General features: G+C 42.1%; 1 protein-coding gene across 1 annotated transcript in view; it reads right to left on the bottom strand.

The window, feature by feature from the left end:
* Nucleotides 1-15736: 15736 nt before the first annotated feature.
* SHISAL1 (shisa like 1) overlaps nucleotides 15737-21176 on the bottom strand; it is a 73635-nt gene continuing 68195 nt past the window's right edge. The window contains exon 5 of the mRNA XM_054282130.1: nucleotides 15737-19377. Within this exon, the coding sequence (XP_054138105.1) occupies nucleotide 19377 (1 nt within the window). The 3' untranslated portion in view covers nucleotides 15737-19376. The remainder of the gene's footprint in view (nucleotides 19378-21176) is intronic.

The raw sequence follows: 21176 nt of genomic DNA on the forward strand, positions 1-21176 counted from the left end.
GAAATGGGGGGAGATACTTCTTTATTTATATAGTTGGGGCCAGATTCATTCCTTTGATCATGAATTGCAGCTTGTCTGTTACCAGCATTATTTCATACTTCATCTTTTCTCATGTAGTTTCTTTTCCTTTTGATCTCACTCTGTTACTTCTGCCAGTTGTGCTACGTGAGAAGAATAAGCAAACTTAAGACCTGATTTTGCACTGGAAAAATGCATCCCTCTAGCTGGTAAATTGCTCTTGTTGGATGCCTTGCAAGTTTGACCAGGAAGCAAAAGCTTAGTGGCTGTCCTGGACAGTAAAATGAAGAGTTTGTCTGGCATCCATCTTGCACCATCTGCAGAGCATGACCCTTGCACTTGGCTCCTTGTCATGTAGTGCAAACCAGGCACAAAACCCTGCAGTTTCCAAGCTTTCAGGAGCAAATCCCACGGAAGACTGGCAAACTCAGTGGCCTTTTTTTTTCCATCAGGAGCTCTGGAAGGCTGGAGGCTGCAGTGTAGATTTTCTTTTAACTTAGAGGTTAGGGCAAAAAGATTAAATATACTCTTTGTGAAACCCCAAGGGCCAAGAAGCTACAGAGACTTCTCTTCCTTCAGGCTGCTGTGGCAGGTAAACCAAAATACAGTGATGTTCCATTGTTTTCCTATTTTTTACATCTGTGGCTGGCTACATTGCTGGTTCAGATCCCATCTTTTGGCAGTAATAATCTCCTTTTTATTTTTTTTCCAATAAAGATGAATTCCAGGACACAGAGATACAAAGCCTTCCCAGCTGTATATGTAATATACTGATTTTTAGAAATTTAAACCTCTTTTTTGCCTTCCCCTTTCTTTTAATCTCAAAACCACTGAAAATCCTGTCTGGAGAGGACTTCTTTCCTTCCTATCAGTTGTATTTTACCTCTGTTTGTGACATCAGTAATTTCATTCTACCAAAGAGTCTTTGTTTTGATCAGCTCATTGAAATGCAGCAATTACCCTGTGTCTGTTGTGAACGTCTGTCCCCGACTGTGTCCCTTTGCTTTTACAGCTGTGTGATGCCCCATGGCTGCTGGTAATCTTGTGTGACAATATTTTGTAACAGAACATTGGGAAAACACTGACCGTCATTGCAGCTGCAGGTGACCCTGAGGAGGTACCAGACTGACCAAAGTGGTCCAAGGGCCCTTGAGGGAAGCCTTCAAGAAATTTTCTCACTGGCATTTGGCCCGTTTTTGTCTTCATACTTCAGGTTAGGCTTAGCTTCCAAGCAACTTATTCCCAGCTTCATAGTTTTGCACCTTTGAGAAAAATTCTGTATAGCTTGCCCATTCTCGTGTATGTTTCAGCTTCATGGCTGTCTCTTCTCTCTGTGATAGTTACTTTCAAGAGGCATCTCCCCCCTGTAATGAGAATTTATGGACAGCACCAGGTCTGGGCAGCACAGTGGGGATATGAGGAACTGTTGGGAAGAGTAGAGCAGGTTGGCAGAGACAGCATCAACCACCTGCAAACACAAATGGGTTTTCTGAAAATAGCAGGGCATTTGAATTGAGGCTCCTCTTTAATGTGAATTTATACTTCTAGACAAAACCAGTATGGGATGACATTTCCCAACCATTCCATTGATTATTTGGCTTGGCACAGATGTTGTTTGGTGTCTGCTGGGGGAAACTTCCATCCCCTATGCTGAACATTTCCCTCCTGTTTTGTGAATGGCTGATAAACATGGATGGGTGGGTGGATTCTCTGCACCTGGGCAGAGGGATTAAGTGGTGTGGAAAGATGGGATGTGCCAGGATTTCACTTCTCGAAAAGCGAGTCCTGGGTGGTGGCCGCTCAGTGATGTTGAAAAGCTATTTAGTGAGACTACATAAAGAGCCAGTGTTAGATATGTAATATCTAATATATGTAGACTATTGTTCTCTTTTTTCTGCATAAGCCTTGTGAACATCCTGAGTGAAAACACAATCAGTTCCTTGATGGTGAGGTATCAGGCAGTGGGGATTGTATCATCCCCAGCTGGCAGGGGATCAGCTGAGTGATGTTGTATAAAAAAAAGGAATAAGTTAGCCATCCTTTCTTATCCCAGGTACTGAGCTGGGCAGTGGTAAATGATGTTCTGAAGAATCTCACAGTCTCTAAAGAACATCCCTGGGCAGTGTGTGCTGGGCTGGGGGAGCACAGGAGCAGCTGCCCTTGGGAGATAGAGGTTTCTCCCTGGCTGGAGTTTGGTCTGTATGGGTCAGGCTAGTCGATTGGGCTGGCCTGGTCCAGTTGTGTGCCCTGGGCGTAGATGAGGTGACCCACCAAGATTCCTGCCATCACTGTGGCTCTGGAACTCCCTGCATTTACGCTTCAACTTGTCTGCTGCATAGGAAGTATTTCGCTCCAAGGCACTGGTTTTATCTGTTCTGTTTTGCTTTCTGTACACTGGTGGAAAACTGTAAGAAGGGCTTTTTTTTTTGTTTGTTTCCTTTTTGTTCTTGTATTTATTTCCCTTTTGAAGTGAAATGCTAATTAAAGGTGATATGCTGCTTTCCACAAGTACTATACTTGCATTAAACTTTGGAAAGTACGGGCACAAGTGTGTTTGACTTTGAGCTGTATTTAATAAATTCCTCCATAGCCCTCATGAAGTTATGCTATTTCAGCAAGTCCTGAGCTGACAACTCACTAATGCTCAGGTAATCTGGGTATGCATAGTGGATGGACAGAGGGACTGAGCAGAGGGTTTTGTCTGTGGCCCTTTGGGTACACAAGCTTGTCGGGCTCTGTGTTACAGTGGAAACAGAAGAAAGCAAACAGGTCACAATGGGGGCAAGAAATTCTCCTTTAATGCTGGTAGAGGAAAAACCCATTCTTTTTTGGAAAATGTTTTAGAAGCTGCAGCTGATCTGTATTTTACTGTTATCGTGAGGCAACAGTAATTGATATATCTTTAGCCTACTGCCTTGCTTTTCTTTATATATGTAATTTAATCTTTAAGGAGATTTAAGTATTGATGCAGTTACACAATTGAGAAAAGAAGGCAATAAAAGGAGGAAGAAAAAGACTAAGTGAAAATAAACCAAAGTAAAGTGAAAAATGCAGTGGTTAGCAAATAGAGATTAACATTTCCTAATACTGTTAGCAATCTGGTATGAAAAGATGAAGACGCTAAGAAGGTGACCATGATAATGAGTTTGTCTCAAATGGAAATCCTGGAGCCACGGGAAGCATGCTGGACAGCAGCAGACTGCCGGGCATCTCTGCATCTCTCACAGGTTTTGGGAATCCCATTGGTCAGGGGTGCTGCTTCCCACCCAAGTGATTCCAGTGTACTTCCATGCCACCAGTAACCCCTTAGTGGATAGACATGATGGAACCATACCCTGTCAGCTCTGAAGATGTGGACAGTCTCAACCCCTTGCTTGCTTGCCCGCATCTCATTTTCATGATTTGTTGTTTTAACTGTGGAAGTGAGCCACAGAAGGCTCTGTATGTTGCTGGGGAAAAAAGCCTGATAAAATGAGACAGATGCTGTCAAAAATAATAAAGCAGGAAGTCTGTTCAATAGAATTTCCCTGAAGAAAAGGCGAGTATCTCATGCAGCATATATTGAATTTTCTGTGGTTTATTGTGTTTATTTTGACCTGTGAAACTGCTGGAGCCTCTTCTGGGTGTGCGTGTTGTCATGAGGTCACATGTGCACCCAACGCTGAGAAACAGCAGAAGCTGAATTTTTGAGGCAATACCTCAACATCTGCACTCTGGCTTTTCAGAGAAGCCAGTTATTGAGTTTTCCATGCAAAGAAAAACAGTTGAGGAGTATTTTCTTGAACTCAAAGGACCCCAACTATTTTTTTACATGCATGTGTTTTAGGAGAACAAGTCTAGTTCTTGCAGTCTGCTTCTTTGCAGAAAACCTGCCAAGACAAAATTGCTAGAAGATGTGAGGAGTAGGCCAGTTGCAGGGGAGGGTGCTGCAGTGGAAATCCCACAGCTTCAGAGTAGGCTCAGATTTCTGGAAGTAAGAAAAGATGAACCATCAGCCTGGAATCCTTCCTGAGGATAAATTTTACAGCACTTCAGAGGGTGCAGAAGAGCCTTGACAGATTTGGGAGCAGTGTCTTGAGGGAGGCTAGAAGATCATGAATACCCATTTTTTAGTGGTCTTCTGATACTTGGCCAGACTTTGGCATTACTGAAAGGACATTCAGTGATTTAATCCATATTAAACCCTCAGGTTTTTGGATACACATCAGATGTGTCTGATATGTTTCTGAATTGCTGCACTCTCAAGCAAAAGCAACAGCAACTATTAAGAGCAGCAAAGGAGGAAGTAGAAGTGGTATTGTAGCAGTGAGCCAGGAATAGCACCAATATCTGAGCCTCTTTTCAACCTGGGTGGCTGAGAAAGGGCTTTTTTATGTTTGCTTTTTTGTTCTTGTATTTACTTCCCTTTAGAAGTGAAATGCTATTTAGAGGTGACTTACTGCTTTCCATGTGCACTGTACCTTCATTGAAATTCAAACAATAACATGTCATTACTAGTTTTAACTATATTGACATGTTACTTTGTCCAAGACATTTACATTTTCAAGTCCTTTAGTCTATTGTTGGTTTTTTTAATTGGATTTTTTGGTATAGTCTAAAACACATCTGTTGTCACTTAGCCCTGGTACCTTTACCAGGCCACTTGGAGGATATTGCAGTGCCCTGGCCCATTTGGGAATGTTTCCCTACAATTTTTCAATTGTTCCTTAGGGCTGGTTGGTTTGGATTTGGCAAGGCTTGTGCTTTCACAGGAAAACACCACCAGGCCCCTAAAAAAGTACACAGATTCATATTTTAGGGTTCCTCTTATAACTGTTTTTACACAGTAGGGGAATATTTCCACAGCTTCTATGAAGTTTGAATTTCCTGTTCCTTGTCAGCCTTTACAGTCTTTAGAACTGATCATCCTGAAGAATTTTCCTTGTAAGTTGATGTCGAAAAAAAAATCAATCTTTATTTAGAAAAAACACTAGTTTTGTGTGTGATAAGATTTAAGACTGATCTTTTCACAGCCCCACAAAGGAAGGTGGTGGAAAGCACTCATTCATCCCAGCACTAGCTGCTGACATGAGGAACACCCAGCCTGAAAACTAGAGCTTCTTCAGCTCCAGTTAAACTTCCCTTTTGCTGTAACAGATGCACATTTTCTGTGGATCACCAGACAAGGAGTTGAGTAGTATCTAAAGTTACATATCCTCTTGCAGTGCTGATCAGAGAACAGCTTGGTTTAATCTGAAAAAAAGCTGAGATCTGGGGAGAGCTCCTGCTCCTCACACCAAGTTCAGTATTTGCAGAGACTGGGTGCAAGAATCTATTTTATTTCCATTTTAAGCTCTAGAGGAAAATTTGATGTGCTGCATACAGCCTGAATGATTCGAGGTTTTTTTTAAAAAATCCACTTTGGAATGTGTCTTACTGAAACATTTGTGATAGAACAAGGCCCAGTTTCATTTTCATGAGGTTTTTTTCCTTCCAATTTTGGTAGAATTGGAGCAGTATTTTTCTCTGAAAAAATCAGTTAAAAAGTTTCATTTGCTTTTGTCCCTATGGGCGTGACCTTATCTCTACTACTCAGGCTGGCCAGCATTTCTGCACAGCCTTCATTTAACCTCTCACCACATCACAGACTTTCCCCATTATTCTGTGGTGCTCTTCTGGAAAGTTAACCTTGCCTCTGGTTGCTTTTTTCCAAAGAGTTGGAAACGAGTCCTTCATAATCTCAGAAAGAAAAACATCCCAGGGCCTCTTGTTGGTGGTTAATTAAACATAGAGCAACAATAAAGATGCTTTAAAAAGCACAATATTATTATTTTGTTGTTGTTGTTGTGTTGTGTTGTTTGGTTTGGTTTGGTTTTTTGGGGTTTTTTGTTTGTTTTTGTTTTGTTTTTTTTTAGGAAGGGTGATAGTCACAGTGTCATCTGTGAAATGACAAAATGACAGCAACTTAGCCCTGAATAAAATTCCATATGATGACTAAGTAAATGGAAAGCTACAAGTAAAATATAGTAAGCCAAATGCACACAGGCTGTATTTGACAGTGAATCAAGGAATCCAGCAGGACTTGAAAGGTACCTTAAAAACTGGCATGTTGAGGCCAGATCAAGGTATGCTCATTGGTGCAGTCTTGGTCAGCTGTTTGTCTCTGCTCTGGTTACAGATGTTCATGCTGAACTTCTCAGCTTTGAAAGTTCCATGGTGTTTTTTTTTTTTGTTCTGAGGTGTTTTGGTGAAGCAATTCTTTAGCAAAACTGGCTTCTAAGGGGGTCATAATCCATCAAAGACTCCCAAAGCACCCCCCAGACCGATTCCTGAGGCCTTGCAGCAGGAGACTGCACACGATGCAAAGTGATGCAACAGATCCAGAGTCTTGCAAGACAGTGTCAAACCTGACTCCCCAGGGGAGGTATCTGGGCGTTCCCACCTGGCCCAAATGTATATTAATCTGTGAACTCTATGTTTTTTTGGAGGACCCTCACCACTAAGAAGACAAGATGGAGAGGATCAATGGGATGCTGTTGGGATCCACAGAGTGGTGACATTTTCTGCTTAATCTGTCTCTGTCACTATCTCTCTCTCCCCCTGCTCTTTTCTATTTCTCTCTCTCAGGCTTACTGTTAAATAAAATCCATACTATTGACTTTGGCAGTATAGTCTTATTTGCACTAATTCAGACAGAGGCATCTCTAAAAATTTTAATAACCGGATCTTAACAGCTACATGAGGGCAAACAGTTGCCTAATTAACATCCTATGCAGGAGAACAGGAATTGACTGAGGCAACAAGGAGTGATTGAGCACATTGAAGTGAAAGTTGTGTTCTCCTGGAGAAGGTTTTAAGGGGTTTGCTCGTATGAGGTAAAACCACTGTGGCATTGGTAGCCCCAGTTTTCCCACTGGCAGTATCTCCACACGTACCATGCAGGCAACCAGCAATTTTATACTTCCAGCTCTTAAACCTTTTAATCTCCTTGTCTTCTGAGCAATGCTATAAATTAACAGAGTACCTTTTTTCACCCCATCTCAATTTTTTTTCCTTTTGAAAACAAATTCAATTGGCTTTATTCTTTCAGAGTGAAAGACAATGTTGTGGGAATTGTGTTTGAATTAATTGGAATGTTCCTTTTTTTGCTAATATGTTATTGCCAGTATTTGTTTGTTTGTTTGTTTGCTGTGTGTTAATTTTTGGATAGAACAGAAAAATCCAGAGACAGCTGGATATACATTAATCTTAGCTAAAAGCTTTTCAGCAGATTAACCCTGGAGGGCAAAAAGGATGTGAACACAGCTGAAATAAATAATTATTTTCTATTTCAAAGAATAAAGCTCTTTATTTTGGGGATTCACACTGAGAATTACAAAATTATCTCCTTCTGCTTTTTTTCAGACTTGCCTTTATAAGTGTCATGAGAGTAACTTACTCTATACCTGTTGAACTGATGAAATATATTGCCCAAATCCCTCCTGTCCCTCTCCTGGACTACCATTGGTAGCTCTGATTTCTTAGGGATTTTATCTGTTTATGGCAAATTTGCTGAGAATTCATTAGACCTAAGACAATCAAGGAGTGTGGGACATTTGTATAGTTTGGCGTTTGTGCCACACAATGTTCTTGCTGTGTCCTGTAGATTCCATCTATTACTGTTTGATCCTGGAGCACAGCCAAAGCCCTCATGGAGATATGAGGGGTAACTACTGAGTATCCAGCACCTAAAGAATGAGAAATAAAGAGTCAGAGTTTCATTTTTGAGGCGGAAACTGAAAACTTGAAGAGTAAAATGTGTAAAAAAACCTTTTCATTTTGGACTCAAAACAGTCTTTTGCTCTCATGGTGTTGTGTGGGTGTGCCAGTAGTTCCTCTGTCACAGAGGATCTACTTTGGGCACAAATCCTTTGAGCATTTCACACTGCTGACTCTGGCACAGAAACTTGCAGCGTGGCCAGGGCTAATAATAAGCAGAACCCTGTGTGGGACAGGTGAACAACTTGCTCCATGGGCAAAAGGGAGATTGCAGCTCTGCCATGACTGCCACGTGCTCTGACCTCCTCCTCTCCTGGCACACTTGGGACCTTTGCCAACTCTTTTGCCTTTGAACCACGTTGGACAGACCCCACTGTCCCTGTGCTGCTCAAAAACCACTGCAAAACAAAGCAAAACCCCAAGGACACCCCCAACTCTAAACTTAAAAGCAAACAACCCCCCTCCGCCCATTGCTTTGATCCAGTGTTTCCACCTCCTCTTTTATATATTTGTGACTTCTACACTTCAGACAGCCTCGTTGCAGAGGAGGCTGCTACAGCAATTCCAGCTGTCTAGAGAAGGCAGTTTTCACATGCCAGTTGAGGATTCCATGTTCCAGCTGCTGTGGTGCAAGCAAGGAGTGGTCTCCACAGTGACTGATGGGTGCAGCACAGGAATGTCGCAGCTGGGCTTGGGGGATTTTGCCTGTGGAAAGGAAGCTGACACTCAAAAAGGACACATCAAATACAGAGATGACTTAATGACTCCTCTCAAAACTTTCTGATGTGGTGCAAGGGGGAGATTTGTATCCATAGTGTGTGGAAGAGAGGTCTGGACAAACATATTTAAATTACTGCAGTCTTTTTGTCTGTTTTTAAACCAGTGTCTGACTGCAAATCCATATGCACTCTGTCTTTGTCATCTTCATCAGAGCACTTGAAAACTTCATAAAGGTTTCTAGGTTGTTTCCTTGCAATGTCAGACTTGGACATATGCCTCTTTTTAGGGACCAGTTAGTTTCCTTCCCAGGGGCTGGAATGGGGCTGTGGTTTGGATCTGTGCTGCACACAGGGCTGATAACACAGAGGTGTTGTTGTTATTGCTGAGCAGGGATTGCACAGGGCCAAGGCCTTTCCTGCCCCTCAAAGGCCATGCTGGGGAGGGGCTGGGGTGCCTGGGAGTTTGGGAGGAGACACAGCCAGGACAGGTGACCCTGACTGACCCAAGGGATGCTCCAGACCCCGTGACATCATGCTCAGAATGTAAAGGGGGAGGAAGAAGGAGGAAGGGCAGGGATATTTGGGGTGATGTGTTTGTCTTCCCAAGTCACCATTCCACGGGACAGGCCTCTGGTCTCCTGGAGGTGATGAACACCTGCCTGCCCATGGGAACCAGGGAATTAACTCCTTGTTTTGCTTTGGGTTTGTGTGTGGCTTTTGCTTTCCCTATTAAACTGCACTTATTTCCACCCACGAGTATCCTGGCTTTTATCCTTCCTATTCTCTCCCTGATCCCACTGGTGGGAGTGACTCTGTGGTGTTTGGTTGCTGTCTGGGGCTAGACCATAACAAGACCTGAGATGGTGAGAGCTGAACTGTGCAGCCCAAGGGCTCAAAGAAAGCTTCTGGCAGCCAAAAACCCACACGACCTCCAGTTGTGGTCTGGCGTTGAGGTCGTAACATGTGTCTGGCACATTCTCGATGACAGATTGATTCCTCAGAATATATTGCCAGACATATTTGGAGAGAGGATATTTTAGGTAAAAGAAGAATTCCAAGATGAACATCCATGAGTCTTCTGTAGCATGTTTTCCAACAGTTTATTGAAACACAAAGGATAATGAAAAGAAATTAAAACTTTTACTGCCCATATGACATTGTATTTCCTGTTGAGCTAAATGTTTTGGGGAGAAATATTACAACTGAATTTTAGCACATTCTTTAGCATGTTTTGGTAGGGACTAACTGCTGCTGCTAACAGAGGCTGCATGTGCCTGAGCTCCCACTGCTTTCTGCTGGAGCTGCAGCCACAGAGACCGGCAGGGGAGGAAACCTTCCTCTGCTTGACAATTTATAAAAACTGGATAAGTCTCCACTGGCTTAGAAGTCTTCCCCATTGTTCCTCTATCACCATTTTAAGAAATCACTTGAGCTCCTTGGGGAGGGGCATCTCAAGACATTCCTGTAATAACACAAGTTCACAGCAAAATTTTGGCTTTGGTTTCACCATAGGCATTTATTTCCTGTGTATTTTTCAGTTTATGGGAAACAGGGAAGAAAAATTTAGACCATCCATTTTATTCTTTCCTGGGGTTTATTAATCACCAGACAGCAAGCAATACTTCCTGTAGAGTGTGGTTGTTACTGCTTTGTTCTTGCCTCTAATATAAATATTTTTGAGATGTCCTTCTAACTGAATATGTTTGCGTTAAATCAGCAGTTCTGTTCTGTTTATTAAAACCAAACTTTTCCTTATTGAGTATTGTTGTAGAATTAATTACTAGCCTGTTGCTGAGCTCCTTTCTTTTCCAACAAGAGAGGATTAAAGCAGCAGATGCTGGGAATACGTCAGCCACAGCAGTTTTCATAAAGCTTTCCTCAAAGACTTGAACTTGCTGTTCTGTTATGTACGCGTCTTGACGTGGAGATCAAATGAGACATTAGAAGAAACTCCTTGTATTTACACCCAAGAAGTCCCTACTAGGAGGGCCAGAAGGGAAGACTCTGCAGTATTCTGCAGGCAGGGCAATTTTCTTGGTGTCCTCTCTTTGATACAGTCTATGGTGAGAAATAGCCCAACTTTTTGCTTCATACCCTCTTCTCTGAATGCCCTACAAGCTCCAGGTGTGATAGTGAACAGCTAAGACCTGGCTGCCACCAAATGTATCCCACTCAACCTCTCTGATCTGGAGCTACAAAGCACATGGAAACTCATTAGTAGTTCAGGTAAAACCAATGGCTTTGGGTATGCCAAGGTAAGTTTTCTTGGATGAGAAACTTTTGGCTGAAATGGGAAGAAAAAAAAACACTAAAAAAATCCTGCCGTTGCTTTGGCAAAAGCTTCATGTTTTTGCAGAGGCCTCCTGCCACCCAGTTTGATATTTTCCTGTTAGTTCTGAAGTTTTCTCTGTGTCTTCCGGGTAGCCATTTTGTAGTGCTCATTTTCCTGTAGCAGCACTGGAGGAATTAATGATGTAAGTCAGACAGGCTTGAAGGGGATGGCCAAGCCAGTGGCTCGAGATGGGACACAGCACAGAGGAGGAAAGAGTCTCTCAGCCAAGCAGGCTGACACTTTCTAGGTCTGGGCCAGACCATTCTTCATGCTTGCAGACACATCCTTGGTATGTGCTCACATGCCTTGGGCAAGTGGCGGCTCCCTTTGATCGGGGGTGATCTCTGGGTGTTTGACTTAGCCTGGGAACGGAGCTCGGCTGAGGTATGAGCCCGCTGCTTGGGTATGTGCTAACAGGGGGGAGAGGCTTCCCTCTGACTCAGGGGCTCACAGTAACCAGGCACACAGCTTGGCCTTCTTTGGACCTGCTGCTTTTACCCTACTCTGCTCCAAATTTATTTGCTGCTTGCCAGCTCCCTGAGGTTTGTCTCCTCAATTCACCTCAGCAGCAAAGCCAAAGCCCCCAACCCTGTGGTGCAAACTGGGTAGCACTCGGGCAGCAGAGTGTGGATATGAATCACAGATCCAAAGCTCACACTTAAAAGTGTTTTTGAAAACTGCTTCCTTCCCTTAGGGCATGCAGATGTTCCTGGCTCCCTGAAAAACAGAAGGAAGTGCCTCGACTCGTTGCCTGGTGATGGAGTGAGGCAGAGAGTGATGGGGCTGGAAAACCACTCCTGCGACATGGGGAGACCTGGCAAAGGGAAAAGCAGTGTTGCATGGATTGTGCCCTCTAGGAGAGGATAGCACAAGGGACCCTGGGTCAAACCTTGGGAAGTGGCCATGTAACAATCTGCCCATAGCATCAGGTTGCAAGTTTTACACAGCTCTGACAGAGTCTATTTCAGGAACAAGACTTGGTCTAGAGCACGCTGGACCTCCAGTGTGGGCTGGTGTCAGAATTGCATTTGGGAGCCTCTAGTGACTACACAGGTTTGGGCTGCAGCAGGCAGAGAATGGCATTTTGCAGCTGGTTAGGAAAGAGCACAGTCCAGCCAAAATATTCTTTAAGTGTTGAGAAGAAGAAGTAAAACAGAAAACTGGATTTGCCCAAACTGTCCATTCCTGCCAGCAAGGAATGTGTGTCTCTGCAAAAGGCTGTTGGAAGCCTTAGTGCATACAATCTTACAGCTGAGAAGAAAGAAGATTTCTTAATTGCAGTGGTTCTCCCATGGCCTGCTTTCCTGTTGTCTGAACACTGGAGATTGGGAGCAGAAGTTGAAAGTGTGTTCAAGTAGTCCAAGTATTCCTGTTTTATTTCTGTCCTGAATCAGTTCCACTTCTGGGCACTTTTTCCAAACAATTGTGGTTGCCCTTTTTCGGTGCAATGCTGAAGGACCTGAGGCAGAGGAGCAGGTCCCCAGCCAAAGCCAGCAGTCAGAGATGCCTTGGGTGAGCAGAGACCTCCCTGCACAGACTGGGAGGGACAATGGTTTAGGAGGTGAAGCTGTTGGTCCTTGCAGAGAAGTCTTTGCTTGCTGAGGGCCCTGTGTGGCCACAACTCTCTTCACAGAGAGCAGCAGGCAGAACACTCTCCCAGGAATTTTCCTGGGGAAGGCAGTGAGAAGCTTAGAGAAGAAGAGAAAACAATTCTTATCTCCATTCACTGCTCCTGTTGTTTTGCAGATGTGGAATGTGTTATGGAGATTGTTTAATTTACCCAGAGTGATTTGTTAATTGGACCGGTGAAGGTTGTTTTGATTCCTTGACCAATTGGGTCAAAGCTGTGTCCTGGCTGTCTCCAGACAGTCATGGTTTTTCTTTTATACTCTTTAGTATAGTATCTTTTTAGTATGTAATTTAGTATAGTATTAGTGTAATATAGTATAGCTTAATAAAGCAGCTGTTCAGCCCCCTGAATCATGGAGTCAGAGCACTTTATTCCCCGGCTGGGGCATTGCCTATTTCTACTACAGGCCATGAGACATGGCTGGGTCTCAGGGAGGGTGGGAGCACCTCCAGTAGTGCAAAAGCATTGCCTGTCATGCTTAGAGTGCTCTTGTTTATGGGCAATGTGGGGAGAAGATATGAAAGGAGAAATGATGAGTGCAGAGCACTAACAGAAGTCACATCCTGTGCCACTGAGCTACAGCCTAGAAACTCCATAAAAATGCAACTGGGGCTTAAGCAGTGCCTTTTATTTATGTGGCATTTATGTGGGTATTATAAAAAACCAAAATTTGTGAGATGCACAGTATTGCATGATTTCTTTCCTTAGGGTTTAGGGCTTTTAAGGTTTTTTATTAGCTGGAGATGATTTTTTTAACAAACATCCATGCAGCTAGCAAAGAAAAAGAGGGAGAGGTTGTGAAATGTCTTGAGCTCCGCTATCTGCATAATAATAGCAGATCCAGCAGAAGGATGCTGTGTCTCCTTGCTAGATAAATTCCCAACTGGCTTTTTCTGGCGGCTGCTGAGAGCACAATCACTCAGGGAAATAGGAGGTGGACTGTGTGGTTAAAATTATAATAGAGTTTATACAGCAAACCCCAGCTATCACAAGGTCACTGAAGGTGGCACTTCCTACTGCGCTCCCACCCACCCCAGCAGCATTTTGCAACATAAATTCTTCCAACAAAAGCCAGGAATGCTTGATGAAGGTGGCTTTGCAGGGAACAGTTTGATACTGCATAGTAATAGTAGTAATGATGCAATATTCTTAATTCTCAGGACAGCAAATACTGGACAGCAGAGGAGGTAGGCCTTATCCTGGGAAGCAAAAGCTTTGAGGTAAAATGGAACACAGCTTTTCAGATGTTTCAAAGGTTTCAACTGTTTTCAGTAGCCTTACCTGATAAAACAGCATTTTTAAGCAGTAACTGTGAGGCAGTCAAAAGAAACAAAACCCATGTAATTCCCAAAAATGCCTTAAATTAAATCTCTGTAGCTGGCTAAGGGGAGAGTATTCTCAAATGTTCCCTAGATCAAGCTTTTTTTAGTTTGTATGTTGTCAACACCAATGATTTAAACTTGATTTTCACTGCTAATTCTCACTACAGCAAAGCAGCAGCAGTAGCTACTCATACCTAATGTATTGGTATGTTCCCCCCCCCACCCCTACCCTCCAAGTAATGTTTTTTCATTTTCCAAATTAAACTAATTGCTTGGAATAGCTTGAGTGAGTGAGAGAGTTTTGTTTTCTTGGAAACAAAAATCAAATCTTAGCTCTCTTTTCTCTCCTTGTCCTTCTGTATGTGTGAGCAACCAGCAAATCAATGAAGTCTCTGCTTTCTAGTAAGAATTAACAGTTTAAAGGAACTGGCTGTGATGCTCCTGTTTGTTTTGACTTGGTGATAATGGCAGTCTGCAAGTCAATATCAGCATTTTAACATCTCCCATGGAAATTCCAGGGGTATTTAATTTGCTCCTTGGTATATAAAAGCTGTTCCTGGTGAGCATAATGTGCTGAATATAACCCTTACTCAATTACTAGAAGCACATAATAAAAATTGTTGAAACTTGGTGAGGGAGCTATAACACACCCAATCCATTGATTTATGTCCTTTGTCTCATCTATTTAACTGTTTTCACAATTGCAGGTGCAGTTTGAGAAGGGGACGGGGTTGCAATTACATGTAATTTTACACATTTATGTATTTTTAAAGCTGTTTTTTGTCCTCTTTCTTTCTACAATACCTTCCATAAATTTTAGCACAGTGGAGTGCAATTGTAGTCTCTTACAGTTGTGAAACCCCTAAGAATTACTGAAGTGTTGCTTTAATGAAAATGATCCTTTTCTACTTTAGAGTTCATGTGCTTTGTTATAGAAGCTCCAGAAATGCACTCTGGCACATGAAGTAAGTGACATTACAAGGGATTTCTCATCCTTCCTTTTAAATTTGGCTATAAAATCTATTTTTGACGGTTTAGGTATATTTCCACAGCACAGTCTCTAGTCTGAGGCTAGTGATCTGATGCTGAAAGGATAATTTCTAATGGGAAAAGGTACTGCTGTGTATAAATGCCAGGACTTCAGTCAGATACCAAGGATTTGGGATGGGCCAAGGAGGACAGCAAGGAGGACAGGAAAAGAGCTGAGGAGAACTCAAGCTTGGGGGCAGCGGGACAGGGGAAGAATTCTTTCTGTAAAAGTAAGCAATCTGTTCCAAGAGGTGATGTTGCCAAAAATACTCCCTTTTACTAATGGGAGAGCTGAAATTTCAGCTCAAAGCTCTCAGTATTTTGGGAACAATGATGCCTCCTAAACAACAGGTGACAAGGAGACTTGAGAGAGTGTTTAGAAAATCTAAAACTTCCTGGGGAAACTGTCCAAATCCTTCAGCCTGGAAGCAAAGAACAAATTAAATCTCTTTTCCCTGAGAGTTGTTGGTCCTGCCTTTTTGTCCAAAGCAAACTAAACTGTGTTTGCCTCAGCAGGAGAGATGAGCCATGTGGGAAAGAGTACTTTATGTGTGAAAGTCAAAATGTTGTTTTCTTTCTACTCAGTTGCAGTTTGGCCTTCTCAGCTTGCCTCGAGTGGTGGAAAGATAATCTTTATTTCTTAGCAATCTCTCTTCAGTGTCCCACACTTCCCTCTTAAATATCTGGTATCAGCAACTGCTGGAAATGTGAAGCAGACTAAATGGAATACGTATTGATTAATGCAATGGCCTTAATGGTTTTTTTTGTGGTGAGGTTTGGCTTCTTGGGGCCCCTTCCCCCCACCTCTAAGTCCATTCTTTATTTTACCCTTGTACAGACCATGGAGTTCTGGTATCTGGGGATTTCCTGCAGAGGGAAAGGAAGCCACAAATTTTGAAGCTATTGAAATACTCAGAAGCTCAAATCTCTACAGCTATTCCAGACAGCCTTTGAAACACTAAAGCAAGTTTTATTACAGAGATTAGTTTACGTTACACTCATTTATTAAAACCTAAGGACATCTTTATAAAAACTACTGTATATAAAGACGAGAGCAGTGCAATAGCAGTGTAAAACACATTTTTGGTTTGCTTGGCAATCACTTTAGAAAGACAACATGATTCATAATATGAAGTTAGAGAATGCTGCAAAAAAATAGGACAGGATCAGACCAGAAACTAGATTAGCAAATCACTGGACCCTGGCACGTGTTGATTTCAAACACCAAGTGATATGGAAACAGTACTATCATCAATGTATCAATAAAGAGAAATCACTGCAACCCTACAATTTCTAGTTAGCTTAATTAGCCTAAAATAGTCTGCTGACTATCAAAATAGACTATTGTACTGTATATATACTGTTTTCATAGTAATTTGCTACTTTTGTAAAAGGAGGACTAGAAGAAATGCCTGTCTTACAGAAGAGAACTTTTGAAGCTGAGAAAAGGTGTTTCTTCCCAGCAGTGGTTGAGGTTTTGTTTTTGTTGCTTTACTTTTTATACACAGTCACAGGTAGTGGAATAGAACAGACTTTAAAAAATCATTTTGACGTGTTAACTTCATTGCTTCTTCAAGTGGGCAGTCCTCATACAGAAATTACAGCTGTAGTAAAACTATAAAAAATAGGTGTCTAAAATAGCTGCTACAATATGCTGAATTATACATTAAGAGGCCAGATTATTTTCACTCTGTCTTTTGTAAAATCCATAACCAGGCATGAAAGATGGTTAAATTACAACACCAAGTCCTGCACAAGCTTTATAACCTAACTTTTTATGTCCTACATTATACACAGCAATTACTAAGAAGTTGGACACAGCTCTCAATGAAACAGAAGAGAGGAAATTATTTGGGCAGGGGAAGGGGCTTCTGGAGCAGGAAGCTCCCTAACAGCCACTGAGATAGACAGCTGCCGTTGTCACATGCGAGGTATAATGTATGCACTTTTTAAAGTGTTAATTTCAGAACCCTTATTTTTCCAGACATATCAGAATAGGCATAGAGAAAAATACAATAATTTTAGTCCAGATAATTTCTTTTAGAGAAGGATTGCATTTGAACCAATCTCTCTGCAGAAATAACTGAAAAATTCATTGCAGTTTATCTGATCCACCATAGTTTTGATCAAGTAAATGCAGAGGATATCAGAGCACAGCTACAGAGGTGGATGAGGTGTTCAGGTGGCTGTTTGTGTAGCCAGTGCTCTTCTCCAGTGTCCCAACAGCAAGGAAGAAGGGCTGATAGAAATGATGGTAGGGAAATATGTAGTGCACAATTTCCCTTTAATTTAAGGCCCAATTAGCATTAGTCTTATTCAGGATCTTTTATTCTGCTGAAGTAGAGAGACTATCAGGTGATTATAACAACACAATTGATGAAAAATTATTCACCAGCTACAACATGGATTTATCCATAAATTAATTGGTAGGCAAAATCAGAATTTCAGCCAGAGAGTATCTACCTTATATTTACTGGCTCTGTATAGAGAATAAAAGAAAACAAACTAACAAAAAGCACATCCATTACAAGGTATACGTGTACTAGAAGTAAAGCATAAAACTGCTCATTAATAACGCACAATTCCCAAAGGGAAAAAAACCCTTACAAAATACAGTAAGTCACACAAACCAGTATCTAATACAAATTCCTCTATGAACATAAGCTTTTTCCAAAGCTCTCTGTGGCAGTCATCACCTCACAACGAAAGTAGGTGCTGGGAGAAGTAAAAGGACCAAACAGTTACTGCAGAGTGCCACACTGGTTACTGTGGATACTTTTTTGGGTGTCTGCAGGGGTTATGGATCTTGGAGCCAATGGGAAAGTGTGGAGGAGCATGATGTTGGCATGGATGGCATCACCTCCAGCCAATCGGTTTGCTTTGCTTTTCTTGGAGAGTTCCTAAGGTGTAACACAGGTGTAACACCCCAGGTGCACTGTGGCAGCTCCCTCAGGTCTCTCCAAGCTGGGGGGATGTGCAGGAGCTTCTGTGATGAGAGAGTGGGCCAGGCTTCAAGCTTTCCTGGGACAGGATGGAGTTTCATGCCTGCAGGGTAGCACTCCCACCTGTGAATTTGTTCTTTTAGGCAATGCCTGCCCCTACTCAGTGATACCTGGCATGTTTAGTTGTTGGTTTACAGAGAAAAGGAGTATGTGCCTGTTGGCATGCTACTCAGACTGGGCTTTATTTGAAGACTGGGCTTCCACTCCTGTGGTGTCCAGTCTTATTGGGTCTATTTATTCCTTCATGGTTTTAGTCACATACCATCCTGAACTCCAGTAGCCAAGAACTAACTCAAATCACTGAGAAGAGTGTCCCCGTTGAGTTCAATAGAAAACTAAAATTAATTCAGCCAAAGAGGTACAAAAGGAACACTTGATTATTCATTAACAAGGTGTTCCTCATGTTGTGGTTAAATGGTAAAATGTAAGGTTATTTTAAACTTACTGAGATTTGCAGGACAAAATATTAGACATGAAGGATTAAACTGGCATTATCATGGCTTTGTGTTATGATTTCCAGATGGACTCCTCTGTTTGCTTGTCACTACCAGGTTCTCCATGCAAATATCTTAAATAACTGAATCTCACAGGATTTGCTCATGTAATTGGTACTGTATGATTTTAAAATAACCCTGCCCTGTGGAAAGTTGTCAACCTACTGCAACCCAGTGATCAAGTGCTCCACATACCTCTGTGGCAAAGTTATTGCCCTTCTGGCTTACAAATGGATTCTGAGACTTGTGTGGGGTAAACTCTGCAGTCAGGCAGTGGCTGAGGGAATTTGACTATTGCCTTAGAAAGGAGGGGGACAATGGTATTATTGCTTTTGAAATAAACAATTTGTTGGGTTTTTTAATGTTTTGCTTTCAGCTTCCAGGAGTATGGGGGTGGAATGGTGTTACATCCTAATAAAGGATGCCCTCTTCAAGAACCTAAATTTAAGATGGGCTCGGATAGTCTTAGCAGAGTCATTGCCAGTGATCTAAAAATGTGCATTATGGTTGAAGTTAGCCTGCAGTCTGACTCAATGAAAGGGCCCTGCTTACCTTTGCAATGCATAGGACAATATGGTTAACAGTGATGTGGATTACCAGCATCTACCCTATTGTGAAAAATGTTAACCAGAGAACTTTGGAAAAACTCACATTCAGGATTCTGACACTTAGGCTGAGATTAGGCTCAAATGGCAATTGATGGATGGGGAGGCAAAGAAAAGTTATCTACCAAAGGTTTGTCTTGTGGTCATTTCCCACCTTTGTGTGGATTTGCCAGAGCAACGTAATTTTCTTCCTACTGAGCATTTTCACAAATATGATGCTTCCTTTCAGAGATAACGGTGTCAGTCTAGAATTAAAATATTGCTTACAGACTACTTTCTCCTGGAGACTCTTTCTATATCATTTGCCTGTAGAAGTTGTTTGAATGGTGTCTGTCTTCAGGTGACTTGCTCAATATTCCTCTTGTAGTCTTTCTCTCTCTTACTTATCCATAATTTTTTCAGCTCTTGTAATTTAGTTGATTTTCTTGAAAGCTGCTCCTTGAAGTCTGGTCTTACCTCTCCCATCTTGAGGCACATCAATATAATTTTCTGGAAGACATAAAGCACAAATGGTTTCCATCATGTTTCAGGAACACCCAACACAAAAGTATTTCCTGTAAAGAAAAACTTGTAGTATTTCCAGCTGCAGATTTAATCTCGGGAGGCAAGAAAGAAGAAGGAAAAGCATGAGGAAGAAAGAGGAGGTGTTAAGAGGCTTCTACCTTCCTTTGTTAGTTCTGTTCGGTCTGGTATAACCTTGTGTGTGCTATTGATGGCTGCATTCTCCTTGTCTTGTTTGATTCTGCATAGCCAGAGTGGGAGGCTAAGCTTGTTTCTCCCTGTTCATATTAAACTGGTCCTGACTGCTTACTCTGATCCCTATTCCTTTAATAGATGAGAAAATGTACTTCGATTTCCACACATATACGTGGGTAAATAATATATTTATGTGCTTTCCTTACAGAAGTGTTGTAAGTATTACTAAGCTTTTTGCTTGCAGCACTTTCTGGACATTACAGCTGCTTTAAATCTGCTGCTTTAGTCTTGTGCAGGGTGTGCAGGCTGTGGGGTCCATCCACAGACAACTATGGCAGGGTGCAGGGGGCTGCGCTGAAAGTCCAGCTAGGGAATGTTTTGAGGCAGACTAGGATCACTAATCATAGTAACAAATTAAAGAAATACATCTGTTTGCTCAAGCAGGTAACGAGTGCAAGATGCTGGACACTGCAAGGTTGGGTATACAGCCACCAGAGCCACAGCACAACAGTGTTATTTTAATTCACACTGAGGCATTTTTCACAGTACTGTCAGCCAGGGAGGACCTCCAGATAGAAATCTGAGATTTTCTTACAACTCTGAGGGTTTAAGCCTTCGCCCAAAACTCAGTCACATGAGACCTCCCAAGGTTTGACAGCTAATTCCTTTCTAATAATCAAGTAGCCTACACAGCATTTTTCATGTTAGAAATACAAAACCAAAAAAATTGTTTTGTTCTGTCACTTGTCCTTTTTTGATATAGGTAGAAATGCATAGTAACACAACATGCAAACCTGCCTCATGTAAGGTCTGCACACAGATGAAGTTTAAAATTAGTTGTTCATATCTAGGAGTCAGTCTCAGGAGACTCAGCTATAACTAATTAAAAAAACACCTGGGGAGAAAGAAACTGCACACTATGAGTGCATATCATGGCTGGCAGGCACCTCTGTCCTTCCCAGCACCTCCAGTTGTTTCACCTCTTTTGTAGATTGCCACATGTGCTTCCCCTCCTGTGAAATGCTTTATTAATCTGCTATCTACATAGTTTAAATCACTAGACTGTTTGACAGGATACAGTTTCTTTTATTTATCTATCTTTGCTTTTAAATAAATGTTTAGAGATGAAGGAGATAGAGCGGGCATTTGTGTGTCCCAGGACAGACTGTAATTTTAAACATGTCAGACCTATCAGCTAGTTACTCTTTACCTTTGTGTCCCCAAGTTGCTGCTGGCCAGGTCCTTCTTCGGGTTAAGGTAAAATCAAGTGTCACCAAAGTGAGAGTTACCAGAGTTCTTGGACCCAGATGCTGGACAATGCAAGGTTGGGTATGCAGCCACCAGAGCCATAGCACAACAGTATTATCTTAATTCACATTGAGGCATTTTTCACAGTACTGTCAGCCAGGGAGGACCATAGCAAAGTTCATGAATATTTGTCTGCAGCACAGAAGCTAAAATACCACTCCTGTGAGTAGCTCTGATTTCCTGCCAATTCTTCTCCTCTGTCTAAAGCCATGGGAGGATGAGTGGGAGGATGTGGACAGCAGAGCCAGACCCCACTCAGCTCTGGAAGCCTCTTACAGCAAGTA

This window comes from Melozone crissalis, unplaced genomic scaffold (assembly GCF_028551555.1).
Source record: "Melozone crissalis strain CALT ecotype California unplaced genomic scaffold, PUWL_Pcris_2 ptg000033l_1, whole genome shotgun sequence".
Lineage (NCBI taxonomy): Eukaryota > Metazoa > Chordata > Aves > Passeriformes > Passerellidae > Melozone > Melozone crissalis.